Genomic DNA, 15584 nt, shown 5'->3' on the forward strand with positions numbered 1-15584 from the left:
GGGATAAAATAGATACATTCCAGACTGAAGGAGGGTATTGTAGAAATGGTTCCAGTATAACAGCAAATGCTTTACTCCTGGATAAATCTCTATGCAGTCTTATGGCATGCGTGGAAAGATGCTGTAAGACCTATAGACACGGTCTGATTTTGAGAAGAAGCTAAGGCCAAGCACAGGACACTTACAAGTAATAACATCCCACCGTTCCATAGCATCATCAGATCATTAAGGTTGGAAAAGACCACTAAGGTCACCAAGACCAACCCCACCCCACTGAGCCCATTGATCACATCCCTCAGAGCCGCATCTCCGTGGTCCTTGAACACCTTCAGGGACAGTGACACCACTGCTCCCTGGGCAGCTTGTGTCAATGCATCACCACCTTTCCTTAGAAATTTTTCTTAATACCCAATCATTCAGTACTTCATCATCGTGCTTACTGAATCATAGAATCACTGGAAGCTAACTGGAGGCCCACTGCTTGCTGACATAAGAATCTTGCTGAAATTTCCCCAGAGCATTAGGTAGGCAAGAAGCATATCTTATTTTTTGTATTTCTCGCTAATTCTCTCTGAAACTTTAATTGCTGGTCTATGAGCATGGAACTGCCAATCTCATTTTAACATGCCTGCTGTACAGCTGAACTGTCAGCTGCTGAAGTTACTAGATTATAATTATATCCCTCAATCACAGACACTGCCACAGCATTGTTCACCACTGTAACTGTTTACCTTTCCAATGACTCTTTGGGATCCTCAAGCTCAGTTTTTTTGGGTGGGGTGCAGTCCCCTCCTTGCCAACAGCAGAAGCACGCAGTGCTGGTGTGATGCTCTGACTGGGGGGTTGTACATCACTGCACAACCTGCTCCCATTGCACACCACCATGGGGAACTGGTGTTGAAATGGGTGAAAAGGAGGAGGGCTGGGTGCTCACTGCCCCCTGCAGCTGATGGGTAATTGCAGGCACAGCCACCGTCAGGCAGTGATTTAGGGATAACGCAACCAGGAACCGCTCTTGTCTCATTTGCACTGACGTATCCATGCAATCAGCTCATTTTGGTCGGTTGCTATTATTTCCTGGGGGAAATTGCTACTTGCAGCTCCCCCGGGAGATGAGTAATTGCAAAGCAAAGTTTGACAGTAGGTAATGATGGGACAGTGCAAAACAGCAAGGTAGGCCAACTCTGCAATGCTTCCCTGAGTGTTAAGGCAAATGATAACAAGCACTTACTCTTCCACATGGCTCCATTTCTGTATCACTGGTGGAAGCACGGGGCAGTGCAAGGGGCTGCAGCTTGGCGGTACCTGGGCTGCTTCAGTAGAGGAGCAGCAGTGTGTGCGGGACTTTAAGCCAGAAAAAAAGAGAGCCAAAAATATGAACATTTAATCCATTGGAGTTTCCAGAGGTGCTTTTGTATAGTTTGCTGTGCCCATAGGTGATCCAATTGGAGGGATGTGTGTGTGTGCACGCACTCGTGCATATAAGTGCACGTAGAGAGGTTAAAGGTCTGGTGCTGCAGAATAGGAATAAGGCAGAGACAACCAGCTCATAGTTAGTTTCCTTTGCCTTTCTTTTATTTTTTTTTCTGTTTTTTTTTTTGTTTTGTTTTGTTTTGTTTTTCCTTTTTTTCTTCTATTCTTTCAGCTCTTCCAAGCAAACAGGACTGCTGGCTGTGGCTTCTCAGGCTCTGTCCCTCCCTGCAGGCAGTGCTGCAGCTCAGCCGCCTTTCAGAGCTCTGCTCTGAGGATGTGTTGTAGTTTGGTTGTTTCTCCCCGTGGAACAACATCCCGCAGCTTCGTTTTGTGCTCAGCCAGGCTTGGTTTGTAGCTCCCTGCATGCAGGTTAGAAGGTTTTTGAAGTCCTTCGCTTGCGACTTGCATTAGCAACAGAAAGTAAATATTCCCACAGCTCTTCAGCAGTTCTCCTCCTTGGGAGCTGTAAGCAGCGTAAACCATCAGTGTGTTGGCAGCAGGCTGCGGGGGGAAGCAGCACGCTTCAAAAACTCGTGGCATCGGATTAAAGAGCACCCAGAGGCCAAATGGGCACCTGCAGAGCCTCAATTCCACTGCTCCTGCAGAGGAGTACTGCTGCCAGAAGGACCTTTTCCTTTCCTGAGGATTTTGCCCTCAAACTGTGCTATGATTGGTGATGTTTTCATTCTTTCTCTCTTGATTTTATTTTTTCCTGAGTGGTTTTGCAGCCTCTCTGTGTGGTTTCCAGCACACAGCCCCTCATTCAGGTCATGGGATCTGTATTGCTGCATTCTTAAGATTTGCCCCACACTGTCCCTAAGCATTTGCTGTGTGCCAGATGTTCTGCAGCATTTAGCAAATCAGCATCGTGTGGCAAGCCAGAAAAAGAAGTGAGCTGCTTTGTTTTATCACTCGCCACGTTATTTGGTGTGAGATGGCACAGGCATGTCAGCATTAACCCATGTACTTGTAGATTTGCAGTCTGCGTTTAGCACTGTGAGGCGTAGGGGATGTCTGCATCCTGGCACTGAGAGAGAGTGCTCTGGAACACAAATCCCTTTCAGCATTCATTTCTGTTCAGTAAACGTGCTGGTTGTTCACTGTGCTGAAGCAAGGAGATTACACGGGTTTCCTCCTGTGCTTTGTGATCCTTTGCTGTTGCTCGGGGCGCTCAGTGCTACGGGCAGCTCGCTGGGTTGGGCAGTGAGGAGGAGGAAGGCAGAGAATTGAGCACGGCGTAAATACAAGTAAAATCTCTGCCTATACAAAGAAGGCTTTGGTGTCTCTTACAAAATCCTCCAGCTTCGGTGTTGTTTGGGAGCTCTGTTAGTTACAGAACAGTGCTTGAGGGAAAACACTGCGTTTGGCACAGGAGCCAACGTGGAACTTGGTGCAGAAAGTTCAGCGTGAAGAGGAATTTCACTGAGGTGAAGACTGAAATGATGCATTATCTGAAAGGTGGCTGCAGAGCACATCCCTACTACCTCATAAAACAAACTAACCTAAGTGTTTACTAAGGCCTATGACAGCTGTTGCCTACTTTAGGAGTTCTCACACAGGACAGATAACACTTTCAGCAACTCTTGTTGGGTTTTTCAGTATGGTGCTGCAAATTCTGAGCATTGCAGTGTGAGACGATCCCCAAATGGCTCTTGCCATGGCCTCAGGCTGCTGGGGCAGAGTGTGCTCAGGCAGGAACACAGCAGCATGTCCACAGGGCTGGGCTGCACTGCTGGGCTCTGCTCCCCCTGCCCCAATGTGGGAGAGGCTGCTGGAGGTTGTGTCGGCTTTTTGGCTGCAGTAGGCTGCTCCAAAAGTAATGCCTCCTATTTTATTATACTGGCCCGCAATATTAGAGGCAGGCGTTCGTGGTACGGCAGCAGATGTTGAACGTTTCCATCGATGTTCCGTTACATTTTGTTGTGGTGCAATGAATGGCAGCAGAGGGGCAGTCTGATAAAACGGCATCTGATATGGAGCAAAGCTGTGTCATTTAATTCCTCCTTTCGGAAAAAAATTGCACCTGTTCATAGATGTTGATGAAGACCAAACAGTGGATATGAGCACAGAGAGGCAGTAGGTGATGTGATCTGACTGCAGGGACAGTGGAGCACCTCTGTGGGTGCAGATGATTATGAGAATGGCGTGCAGGCTCTTGTTCATTAGAGGTGAAAATGCTTAACTAATAGTGATGGCTATGTTGAAAGACAGTGGTTTTGTAACAAAGGGTTTGCTCTATCAGTGTTGTTGCGCTTTTTGTATCTGTTGTAGTTCTCACGGATGTAAATATAGGCTGCTCCAAAAGTAATGCCTTCTAACCCTGGTTGCAGGCTGCTCACCTTGTGCCAAGGGGTGCTGACTTCAGTGCAGGACCTTTTGCTACTTCACAGTGTTTTTATATACCTGAGTGTTTCAAGAGAGGCTTTAGAAATTAGGGTAGCTTAGGTGAGAGACTCTGAAAATCCCCCATGCTTGGTATGCACAGAAAACCCAGCGCGACTTTGCAATCTAAAGAAAAAAAATATATATACATATTATTAAGAATCATCGCTTCTCGCCCGCGGTTCGGGTCGAACCACCCGCGCTGCTTCCATTCACATCCAGCGCTGCCGTCTGCTGCCCTCTGCCGCTGCCGCAGGGCCCCGCAGCCCCCGGCCGGGTGTTCTGTGGATGTGTTCGATGGTTCACACAGCGTAGTGCTGTTCTGAAGTACGTATTCTATGGAATAAAAAGCACGCGGGTTCTCAGAGCAAAACTGACATTACTTGTTCCCCTTTTTCTTTCTCTCTGCTCCTTCAAAAAGGAGCTTCATGTCAGTTTGTCACTTCAGCATCTCCCCTTCTGCCTGTTTTTTTTTTTGTTTGTTTGTTTGTTTTTGTATCCATGTGGCAATGAAATTTAGCTGTTGCATTTAGAGATGCAGTCGTTTCTCAGCTGCTATGGGAAGAAGGTAAAGCATAAAAGCAGGAAGGATTTCTTATTTAAATGCCATGGTTGTCTCCATGTGTACTTTGGGAGTCAATGCAGGTAAGAAAGCTCCTAACAGGAGAACTTTCTAGGAAGGGATCAAACAGTGGCAATCATCTGTCCCTGATAATGGATCAAAAGGTCAACAGAAGAATGAAAGGGATACAGATATGTATTTTCAACACATACAGAGCAGATTAGAATCTGAATCTTAATAAAAGACTTTGAATGTCACCTGGCAGTAGAGTTCCATTTAACTTTCTCTTGGTGCAAACCCATTGTTCAAGAAGGGTTTAAACACTGAAAAAAAACCAGCTAAGATAAGTCCCATGGAGGCTGCACTTGCAATGAATTGATGTCATACATGTTCTGGCTACTCTCCAAGGCAGTATGGTGACACCACCTTCTTACTTTGTCATTTATGGTCTTCATCATTCACAGGCTTGTGATGGTGACTCCTCCCTGATGTAGCAATATTTTGCAAAGCAACAATAGTAAGTGTTACTGTTCACTGTTGTTAGGAAGGGGAAAAAAAACACAGAACAGTAAATACTTCTTGACAGTGTTATTTTTCATATAAAATCCTTTGTTTGCTTCCCTCACCCCTATTCTGCAAAATTTTAAGTGCACAAGAAGAGCATGTCTATACAGGCTTTAACAGGCAAACCTGAGCTTCCCTGGTGTTCTGAGTTGACCAGCTGTGAACCAGAAGACTTTTGACAGCTTATTAGTCTACAGCTGCACTGTGCTACTGAAGTTGTATGACTTCTCATTCAGCTGGCTTGCCTTTAGCAAACTTGGAATACAAACAAAACAAGCTCAGATGCCTGTTCAGCTGAATGCACGCAAATTCACTGTCACTGAGAATGGGAATTATGTGGCATTTGGACTACAGAAGCCCAAAGCTGCAACCCCAGAAATACCACTTAGCTGCCACCTTGTTTGAAGAGGTGGCTCCGTTCTGTACAGTACTGTTATTTTAGGAAAACAGCATATCACAGAATGGCTCAGATCAGAAGGGATCTCAGATCATCAGGTTCCAGTCCCCTCAGCACAGGCAGGGTTGCTAACCACTGAATCAAGCACTAGAACAGGCTGCCCAAGGCCATCCAACTCAGCCTTAAACACCTCCAGACATGGGGCACCCACAACTTCTCTGGACAACCTACTTACGTCATGGTCTGACCAAGATCCAAAATGTTTTCATTTACCCAAACCACCAGAAGGGTTGTTTTTACAGGTGATATTAGATCATGGCTAATAGGCACTGATATGATACTGATACTGCCCCATGATCCTTGCCTGCTGCCTTACAAAAGCTTACAGCACACTCAATTCTCATCTCTTGTCAGCAAGGTTGAAACCTGTATTTCTTAATTCCCAGCAAACTACAGGGCAGTCCAGGTGGGTGCACTCTACACTCCCTACTAATAACCAAAGTATCTTGGATTCTTTAACATTACAATTGTTGCCTACAGCTTACATTTGTTATCATGAGGAAGGAAGGGCTCCACAACCTATTTTATAATATGCAGTTGACAAATAAAATCCAAAAGCAGGAAAAAAAGAATTGTATCAGGACTAGAATCCTAGTTCTACAAGAACAGAGTACTTAAACTGCAGTTTTAAATGTGTCACTTCAAAATGCATTTTTGAAATGGATGCACAGAACACAGCATTGTGAGGCTCAGATCACTGCAGTGCTTTGGATCAGCTTATGAAAAAAAAAAAAACGACCAAAGATAGTATAGTATGATTTTTGTTGGTTTACACTCCTTGAGAAACACTGATAGAAAATACATCACTTCTACAGAATTAGGCTACTGCATTCTGGTCTACTTTGAAAGTTTAAGACCTTGGTTCTGTTTTAGATCCCACCTGGACTATGGCATGGAAACTGGGACTTGTGCAAAGGTACACTGACACTAGTGTAATATCAAGTAAGAAAAAGAAGCTTTACTATTCAGGCTCAATGCCTACCGAATAATAGAAAACTGTTTGTAAGAACTTTTTATTGACAGTGATTTGCAAACACCTCAATTCACAATTAATGTACAGAAGATTCACCTTTCGTAAGCCAAAACATATTTCTTGTCAAAGTTTATGGATTAACACAAAGGGTCCACCTGTACAGATCTGGAATTGTTTGTACCTGGAACAAAAGCAAAACAAGTACTTGTGTATTAAAATTCACAGAAGCAATAGAAAGTTTTCAGCTCCTGTTCTTTTTCTATTGGCATGAAAACAAAGTGAAGACGTATGCGCATTCTTCAAGAGTATCATCAGTAGTCTTCACAACATTTACTGTTTGGTCTCTGCTTCCATCTGAGTTTCTTGAGATTCTTCAGCTTCTGAAAGTTTTTCATCATCTAAAATAACATATTACTGTTATTTAAATGTGCTTAGATTATATTTAAAAACTATAGTGCAAAGCTGTCCCAGCTAAAGTTTTTTATGTTGATTGCCTTAAATCTGTAGTTGAGTATTGCTTTATACAAAATGCTATGTTTAAGGCTGATTCTTCAACATTTATTACAGGAAATATAGGGTAAATCCTGCAGGATCAATTCAAACAAATAGTGCCAGACTGCTTCAAATTATATGTCCTATCTTTGTTTATTGATGGTTTATTTCAGCTAAGGTTGTTCCTTCCACTAAACTCTTACTTCATAAAATTCCAGAAACTGAGAAGTAAACCTTATGGTCATACAAAAATGTATTTTAGAGACTAATACTTCAGCAAGTGTTATTAATGTTTAATAACAATAACCTTCTGCTAAACTGCATCTAGGATTAACAATTCATTCTGCTTAAGAAGATCTAGAGGCCTTAGAGAATGAAAGTCTGCTCTTATAGCCACATGTGTATGTTAATCAGGTCATGCTCACAGACTATACCAATTATTCTGTCTTCAAAAGACATAGTGTCCAGTAAACAATATTTAAAACAAAATTATCTGTATTAGAGCACAAAAAGTAAACACAGATTTTTAAATATGGTTGGTATGATAAAAGAATGTTTTGACTGTGTTTTTGAATTTAACTCTTGTTTGATAGCTTTAGTCCCCATTCTATTATGGGCTTCCTGCCTCACAGGGTTAAGTCATTTAGTTTTTTTGTATTCAAATTTGCATGTAGCTCACCCACTGCTGCAAGCTATCTCATCTTCTGATCTCCTGAAACCCAACCCACATATGTATTACCTAAGAATATCACTTACTTTCCAGAGTTTGCTGAAGCTCATGGATGGTGCTCAGGAGAACGTGAAACTGCTTTCTTCTCAGCTCCAACTGGAATGAGCAAGAGTATATTCAGAAAATTCAGAGCATTACAGCTCATAGGAGATTCTTGTTTAATTATGTTCCTATTAAATAATTATGCAATAATCTCTATGAAAAACCTACCTTATCTTCAACATTTTCTTTAATGTGAGAAAGGTGTTGAAGTTCTTTTCCCAAAGCTTCTAGCTGCCTGGAAAGGAATTGTCACAGTAATTTATTTATTTATTTTTTTTTTAAAGTTCTCTGAATTTACTGAAAAACAGGTTTAAATGAAGTAATAAATAAACAGCATGGCTAATAGTACTGCAAAGGTAAACAAAGCATAATAAAAGGAATGACATACATGTAAGGCTACTTTACCTAAACAGGCAATAAACACAGCAGTTGTCAGGTAATTCAAACACACAATCAAGTACTCTATCTCCGACAATAGCCTGACCAGACATAGTAGTGGATATCATGAACTTTACAGTAGGTTTACACAGAATAATCCACGTTTTAGATGACACATGACTTAACTTATTCCTTAGAAAGCAACACTTAATATTTGTATTTCTGTGATCCATAGATATACTCTGATTTTCTTCTCCCATCCCAGTTATTATTTTAATTGATTAAGAGATAAAGGAAGTATGCAACATCTATAATCTTTGTTATTATTCCTGTCTTCTTTGGATATGTAATCTGTCAAGCCCTCTTCAGGACCCTTCTGCAAGCATTTAATTGTTTTCTATCCTCATCAGGTCCGCTACAATCCTTTCTGAGATCCGGCATAGAATTATAGGTACCATATTCTAGACTAGCTTTCAAATGAGGATGAAGCAAACCTCCAGTTTGGCCCTTCTCATTTTCCTGTAATGTCTCTTGTAATTTATGATCCATGTGATGAGAACAACCTGTTTCTTTACAGGTCAGGTGGATTGAGGCTGATTAATTAGCAGGCAAAGCTATATACAGGTCAGCAAGGGAACAAAGTTGTTTTTTTCTGAAGCACTGAGAGCTATTGCAACCAGTCTGGGCAGGGAATCACAGAAGGGCTTCCAGTCACGATGGCTGGGAAAAAGCTCTGGTTTAATGCAACCTCAGGGTGTTGTCTATTTCTGAGGTAGTACACTGGTATCTGGAGGGGAATGCCTTAAATATGGTTGGGTGTGGCATTGTAAACCTTCCTATTATGGAAACAGACTGACAGCTTATAGGCTTATGCAATGATTTCACTACTATCTGGCTTCTAGTTTCTGAAAGGCTTCTGTCTCACCAAACATTGTTTATGCATTGCTGTCAGCTATAAGCAGGCAGTGAGAAGATAAGCAATTTTCTAGCAACGTCCAAGCTACACCTGGTGTTTTACTTCTTTTACTTTCAGATCCAAAAAATCTTTGCCTGATCTTCTCATTTTTTCTGTCTCCTTTTCTAAGACTGGTGTCATTGCTTCATGCTGTAACAGCTCTTCTGATAAGGCAGGCAATTACACTGGCACTGCCATTTAGTGGTTCGGCTCCTGTCACTTCCTGACTTGGCTACTATGCATTACTCATGACTAAGTCAATAACAATTTCTCTTCCTTTGTGCTGCAGAACTAGTTGTTCCAAGAAATAGTCCCTTAAAAGCATTAAAAAAAGTATTTTTCTGAACTTTGTCCTATTGTGCTGTATGACTTGCTAAAGCTGTAAGTGTAACTCTTGCAATAAACCATGATGTTTCTTCTCACAAGAAGTTTTCTCTAGAGTTTTTAGTAACTAAGAGTTGATAGTGAGTCTCCCTTCAACTCTGACTTAAGGGTGGGTTTTCCTGATTCACATTACGTGATTTTCTATATTTTTTTCTCAAACTAGGGAAATAAAGCCTTGTAATTAAAACACTGGGGTAAAACTTTGTGCAGTTTCTACGTTTAGTGTTCGCATGAAGAAGTCAGTTAAAGCTGGAATACATACGAAGTAAGCTCCCTCTAAAGGTGTTTCCATTCTCTTACTATGTCTGGTTTGTAAAATCTGTAAAATAGAGACTCTGCTATAGTTCAAGTCCATGTCTTGGACTACAGGTATGAAGGACTAAAGACACAAGGGGATATGCTGTAGACACTCTTACAGTGCACAAGCAAAGGGGTATTTCTAACAATATACTCTTCTAAGGTGATAAGAAATTAAGTTCAAGAAAAACCAAAATGCTAAATTCATTAGCTGACCTTACTGACATTTATAGCTCTGCTCAAGAAACTGACACTTGGATATGTTGTACAAAATTAAAACAACCTCCCCTCCCAAATCTTAACAATCTGGCATCTTAAAAAAAAAAACAAAAAAAAGCCTATCAATTAGTTGCTTCCATTCTTAATCAACTGACTTATCTGAAAAGCTTCACTTTTAATAATCCCTTTTTATGAACCCTTGATAAGTGGCATGTGCTGAGTAGTGAAGTAAAGAAATAACTAAGCCACAAGAGAATGAACTGTAATAACCGAGACTGAGGTAATGAAATTCAAGAAAAATATAATATATGAGAAAGAAGTGTATGAAATAGTGTCAGAAATTTATAGCTAAACAAATTGCTAATATTAGGGTAAATAATATGATCAAAAATCTTCCTTCTGCTATAAAACAGCATGGGATGTGAAATAATAGCTTCCCTCTACGCAATTTCATTGAAAGGTGACAGCAGGACAGGCACGAGCTACATTTAAATGAGAAAGTAATCTGATGTCATGCCTTTAATCAGGTAAAGAAGAACAAACTTGTAGATGCTATGAGTCCTGGAATGTTTCTGTGGCTTAATAATATTCAAAAGATGATCTCCTCGTGACTGCTCAAAATGACCCAAAAGCACAGGTAGTTGATCCAAACCCAGCTGTGACAAGTAATACTGGAGGTTATATGCAGGACGAGTTGGACAACAGGTAGGTCTTACCTACATGCCAGGGCAGGTTATATTGTGGTACACAAGGTAGTAATTTATAAGCAGGCATGCAGGAACAACTACTAGAAGGAAAACACAGAACAACTCTACAAGCTTTCTCTTGCTTTCTCTACTTCTTATTCTATCTTACTTGCCTGTGTGATATATATTCTGCATGATTACTTGCTGCTGCACTTTACAACACTGCCGCACTATCTCTCTTTCCTGATCAACTTGTCACTGATAAACTGCCGTGCATTTACATCTGAGTTCATCCATTCACCTTAACAATGGAAAAACTTCAAATACAAAATTATTAGTAATGCTTCGGAACCCATACAGATAGAGATTAATGAAAGAAAGCTGATAAGGGCACAATTTTAAAATGAAACACAAGTTTTTCTTGCATCAAAAGAAACTACGTAACAGGGACAAAAAGGTCAAATTGTGAAACCAAGAAAATGTCAAATCTGGTGACTTTTAATTTGCTGGTTTATAATAATCTAATGCAGTCTCATACTTACTTCAGAGTTTCGTGTCTGTCTGGATGGTGCTGTATGACTTTGGCCAGCGCATCATATTCTGAAAGAAATTTAAATATTTTAAGTCTAAATTCTGAAGGTATAGATATAAGAATTAAAAATCTTCCATCAGCTTTTTCTACTTCTTGAAAAAGTGTTTTAATGTTTTCAAATCTCTCCATAATACCTTGCACATAAAAAAAGGAACATTCATGTAAAAATGTATAAAAATATACTATAACATATCCAAGTAGATGACTACATGAAAATCAGTTTTAAATAAAGATCAGGTGATAGTAAGCCCTTAATTACTTACTCAAACTTACCCAGTACTAGGGATTTGTAAAGGATAAGAAAACATGACCTTTAGATAGCTCTGCACTGCTTCACATGTATTTGTTTTGTTTATGAATCTTAAGTGTTACTTTTATATATAAACTTATATATATATATATATAGGAAACTCTGTGGATAGGATACTACACAGACATTTAAGATTTTTAGAGAAAAATAAAATGCTGCAAGAGAAACAACAGCTTGGTTAAACTTTTTTTTTTTTTTGCATGTTAAGAACAACATGATGGTTATATAGATAATTAAAGTGGACATTTCCTAAAGGTAATATTTTATGTACACTAACCACCTCATTCAGATGGAAAATGTGGGCAGAACATCTTCGAAAGCAAACCCTTCAGACCTGTGCTTGTAAAGATCTAAGTACTCCACTTTCCTACTGCTTAAGGCTCTTTTCAGTCTTTAATAGAGTCTAAAATTATCCACAAAACATACCTGGATGTGGTTTTTAAAGGTTTTAAAACCTTTTACCTGTTACAGCTGTTTGGTTTTTGTTTGTTTGTTTTTTTTAAACTATTTATTTTCACATTTCAACTTTTAGGAAGCAAATTTTTTGCTTTCCCAATTGTTAAATTTTGATAAGACTGTTACAGGAAAATGTTTGAAGTTTCAACTAAAAATATCAGTATGTCTTTTAAGAGTAGGGAACAAATATCTCTAATATGTGGTTTAGAGGTATTCTGCAAGGCCATACTTGCAGAATGATGGGTATGCAACTGGCACAACTGTTCCTGTATTAGCTCTTACTTTCCTCTTAAAGAGCTGAAGGAATACACTTACATATTTTTGGTGCTGTGTGTAAGCCTATTTAACTGGACAGGCTGGAGAGCTGGGCAGTAAGGAACCAGATGAAGTTTAACAAAAGCAAGTGTAGAGTCTTGCACCTAGGGAGGAATAATTCCATGCACCGGTACAGGTTGGGGGATGACCTGCTGGAGAGGAGCTCTGTGGAGAGGGACCTGGGTGTCCTGGTGGACGACAGGTTGGCCATGAGCCAGCAGTGTGCCCTTGTGGCCAAAAAGGCCAATGGCATTCTGGGGTGCATTAAAAGGAGCGTGGCCAGCAGGTCGAGGGAGGTTATCCTCCCCCTCTACTCTGCCCTGGTAAGGCCTCATCTGGAGTACTGTGTCCAGTTCTGGGCTCCCCAGTACAAAAAAGACAGGGATCTCTTGGAAAGAGTCCAGCGGAGAGCCACAAAGATGGTGAAGGGCCTGGAGCATCTCCCCTATGAGGAAAGGCTAAGTGAGCTGGGTCTGTTTAGCCTTGAGAAGAGAAGACTGAGAGGGGACCTGATCCAGGTCTATAAATATCTAAGGTGTGGGGGGCAAAGTGGCGAGGCCAGACTCTTTTCAGCAGTGTGCGGAGACAGGACAAGGGGAAATGGCCAGAAGCTGGAGCATAGGAAGTTCCGCACCAATGTGCGCAAGAACTTCTTTACGGTGAGGGTGACGGAGCACTGGAACAGGCTGCCCAGGGAGGTTGTGGAGTCTCCTTCTCTGGAGATATTCAAGACCCACCTGGACGCCTACCTGTGCGACCTGGTGTAGGGATCCTGCTTTGGCAGGGGGGTTGGACTCGATGATCTCTGGAGGTCCCTTCCAACCCCTACGATTCTGTGATTCTGTGATTCTGTGAACTCTTCTGTCTTGCTGCTAATAATGTGCTTTAGTTGTTCTTAAGTCAACTGAATTGTTAAAGGATGCTTGGGAGGGTTCCTTTGGCTTGAGAACACCTCTGAGCTACTCTGTAAGTTTTCCTGAAGTTACGTGTCACCGAGATTTACTGACTTAACCTCAACAACCAAACTTTCAGCAGCCTGTGTGGAACCCACCAGATAACACTATATGTAGCAGTAATGACAGCATTTTCTTCTGCATTTTCAAAAGTGTGTAATCTATTTTCTGGTACAATGTATTTTAAAAGATAACACATTAATAAAACAACCCGGTGTAAATATTGCTCCTTACCCTGGCGATTTTTTCTGATTCTTTTTGCTTGCAGGATTTGTTTCTTGCATTCAGAAATCTTCTCGTGGGCTGCAGCTATACTATTTTCTGTAACAGAAAGACACAAATCAAACAACAAAAGCCAACAATCCATTCTGCTAAATAATCACAAACAGCTCTTTACATTTTATACGATGGCCTGCTAGCTCCACGAGGTTCAAAACTATCTATACTTTAATAAACTAAAAAAAGTTTTTATTCATACACACTTTAAACACTGATAAGATACAAGGGCAAGTATGAGTGCTATTAAAATATTTTTTCTACATCACCCATCATATGTTTACATTTTGTTTATCAGATGTGACTCGAGCTTCTTTACAATAGAGAAATTCAAATAAGATTGATTTTTTTTCTCATCTTTTACCTATATCCTTGTAGATTTTTTCATAGTTTTCCATCTCTCTCAGGTTCATGTCGTATACAAGAAGAGTTTTTCCCATTGAAAATTCACACTGTGATAAAGTACTCAGCATTCGTTGGTACTGACTGTAACTGAAAGCAAACAAGACATTTACTCCTCAGCAGCATGAAAATACCTGCCCGTTTTTATATAACGAGAAAACAAAGCCTCAGGTAACGTAAGGAACGGTTAAAACGACAGCAATTATTCAAGTAATAAAATATTTCAAAGATTCAGTGTATAACTGCTGAAAGTGCAGTTAAAAATGAATGCTGCACCAATTAATTCTATCATCGTGTCCTTAAAGGTGCAAAGCTACGCTGCTCCAGGGATTACACCCTTCTCAACTAGGGCCAGCTGTGTGACCACCACAAATAATATTTAAACACTCCAGAGCTTCTCTGTGCACAGCATCATCACAGAATGTCCTCCTGGAATTTATATCCAGCATTGGCACAGACCCTACAGCAGAACATGTTGTTGCTCAGCCTTTAGTTCTTTGGCCTGTTGTTTCCCCCTTTCTTTTCAGGGCAGTGCAGCAGAAGCAGCACAGCCCCCACCTAGCAGAACAAATGCAGAGCCGCCAACTGGAACATTCAAGTCGTGGTCCTGCTGTAATAACAGGACTGCTGAATCACAAAGCAATGTGTAGAGCCCTCACTGCACTGTTAGATTTCAGAATGGTTTGCTCTGTAATTTTTGACATTTCTTGCCATAGCTCGTGGGCTCTGTCCTGAGAGCCACACAGGGCTGAACATAGCAGAGATCATAGAACGGCCTGGGTTGAAAAGGACCACAATGATCATCTAGTTTCAACCCCCTGCTGTGTGCAGTGTTGCCAACCACCAGACCAGGCTGCCCAGAGCCACATCCAGCCTGGCTGGATGCGTTTGAACGCAGTTTACTTTCTTTGTCTAAACAGAAGCTCAGTTTTGTGCTGAACTGCAAAGCAATGAGTTTCAAGACTTAAAAACAGCAAACAAATACCCTTCCTCCTGAGATCCAGAGTTGCACCACTTGATGAAACTCTTCACCAGCAGATTGATCCTCCTGTCGTCCCCGGCTCCGTCGCCATCAATGAGAAGCCGTTTGCGGATGACTTCATCTGCGGAAAGACCGGGGTTCAGAGCTCCGTGCTGGAAGCGTGGCACGGCAGGGGCTCAGCCGAGAGGACGCGGGTGAAAGAAGAAGCGGGGCCCGGGAGGCCCGGCGGAGCGCCAGGCCGCGGCACGGAGCGCGGCGGGGCGGCACGGAGCGACCCGCGCGGGGCGAGGCCGAGCCGAGCGGCCGGCGGGGCTTCGCCGGGGAGCGCGGGCCGGAGCGGGGGCGGCGGGGAGGGAGGGCGGCGGGGAGGAGGTCTCACCGTCGGTCACGGCCCCCATGGCGGCGAGCGGCGGAGCCGGCGGGGCGGCGGCAGCAGCGAGTGAGGTCAGCTTCCCACAATGCAGCCGGCGAGAGCGGCGGCCATGGAGGGGGAGGCGGCGGCGGCGGCTGGGGCCTGAGCCGGCTGGCGACGAACGCGCGGCCCGGCGGCGGAGCGGCGGGGAGGGCCGGCGGGGAGGCCCGCGCCCCGCGCGGAACCGGCCCCCTGGCGAGGGACGGCCCCGCCAGGTGAGCGGCCGACGGGGGAGGGAAGCGGAGGTCCCCGCGCCCGCAGCCAGGCTCCACCTCCCGGCCACCGCGCCCCC

The 15584-nt window shown here is 42.5% G+C and overlaps 2 protein-coding genes across 3 annotated transcripts in view; one reads left to right on the forward strand and one right to left on the reverse strand.

The window, feature by feature from the left end:
* Positions 1–6437: 6437 nt before the first annotated feature.
* THOC7 (THO complex subunit 7) lies at positions 6438–15433 on the reverse strand. Its single transcript, XM_031606282.2, has 8 exons — positions 15260–15433; positions 14884–15001; positions 13861–13988; positions 13455–13541; positions 11137–11194; positions 7844–7910; positions 7660–7729; positions 6438–6809 (listed from the first exon to the last, which is right to left on the reverse strand). The coding sequence occupies exons 1-8, from the start codon at positions 15276–15278 to the stop codon at positions 6742–6744; spliced, it is 615 nt and encodes a 204-aa protein (XP_031462142.1). The 5' UTR covers positions 15279–15433; the 3' UTR covers positions 6438–6741.
* Positions 15407–15584, forward strand: part of ATXN7 (ataxin 7) — an 81286-nt gene continuing 81108 nt past the window's right edge. The window contains exon 1 of one of the 2 annotated variants that reach the window (XM_031606249.2): positions 15407–15507. The gene's annotated coding sequence lies outside the window, so the exon portion shown is untranslated. The remainder of the gene's footprint in view (positions 15508–15584) is intronic. The other variant, XM_090148369.1, reaches the window with a different exon arrangement.

This window comes from Phasianus colchicus, chromosome 11 (assembly GCF_987193195.1).
Source record: "Phasianus colchicus chromosome 11, bPhaCol1.hap1.1, whole genome shotgun sequence".
In the NCBI taxonomy this organism is placed as follows: Eukaryota; Metazoa; Chordata; class Aves; order Galliformes; family Phasianidae; genus Phasianus; species Phasianus colchicus.

Coding starts and splice junctions, on each gene's coding strand:
- THOC7 (XM_031606282.2), bottom strand. Junction 13,542..13,860: donor AAAAATCTACAAGGATATAG/GTAAAAGATGAG, acceptor TTTCTGTTACAG/AAAATAGTATAGCTGCAGCC. Junction 6,810..7,659: donor GCTTCAGCAAACTCTGGAAA/GTAAGTGATATT, acceptor ATGTTATTTTAG/ATGATGAAAAACTTTCAGAA.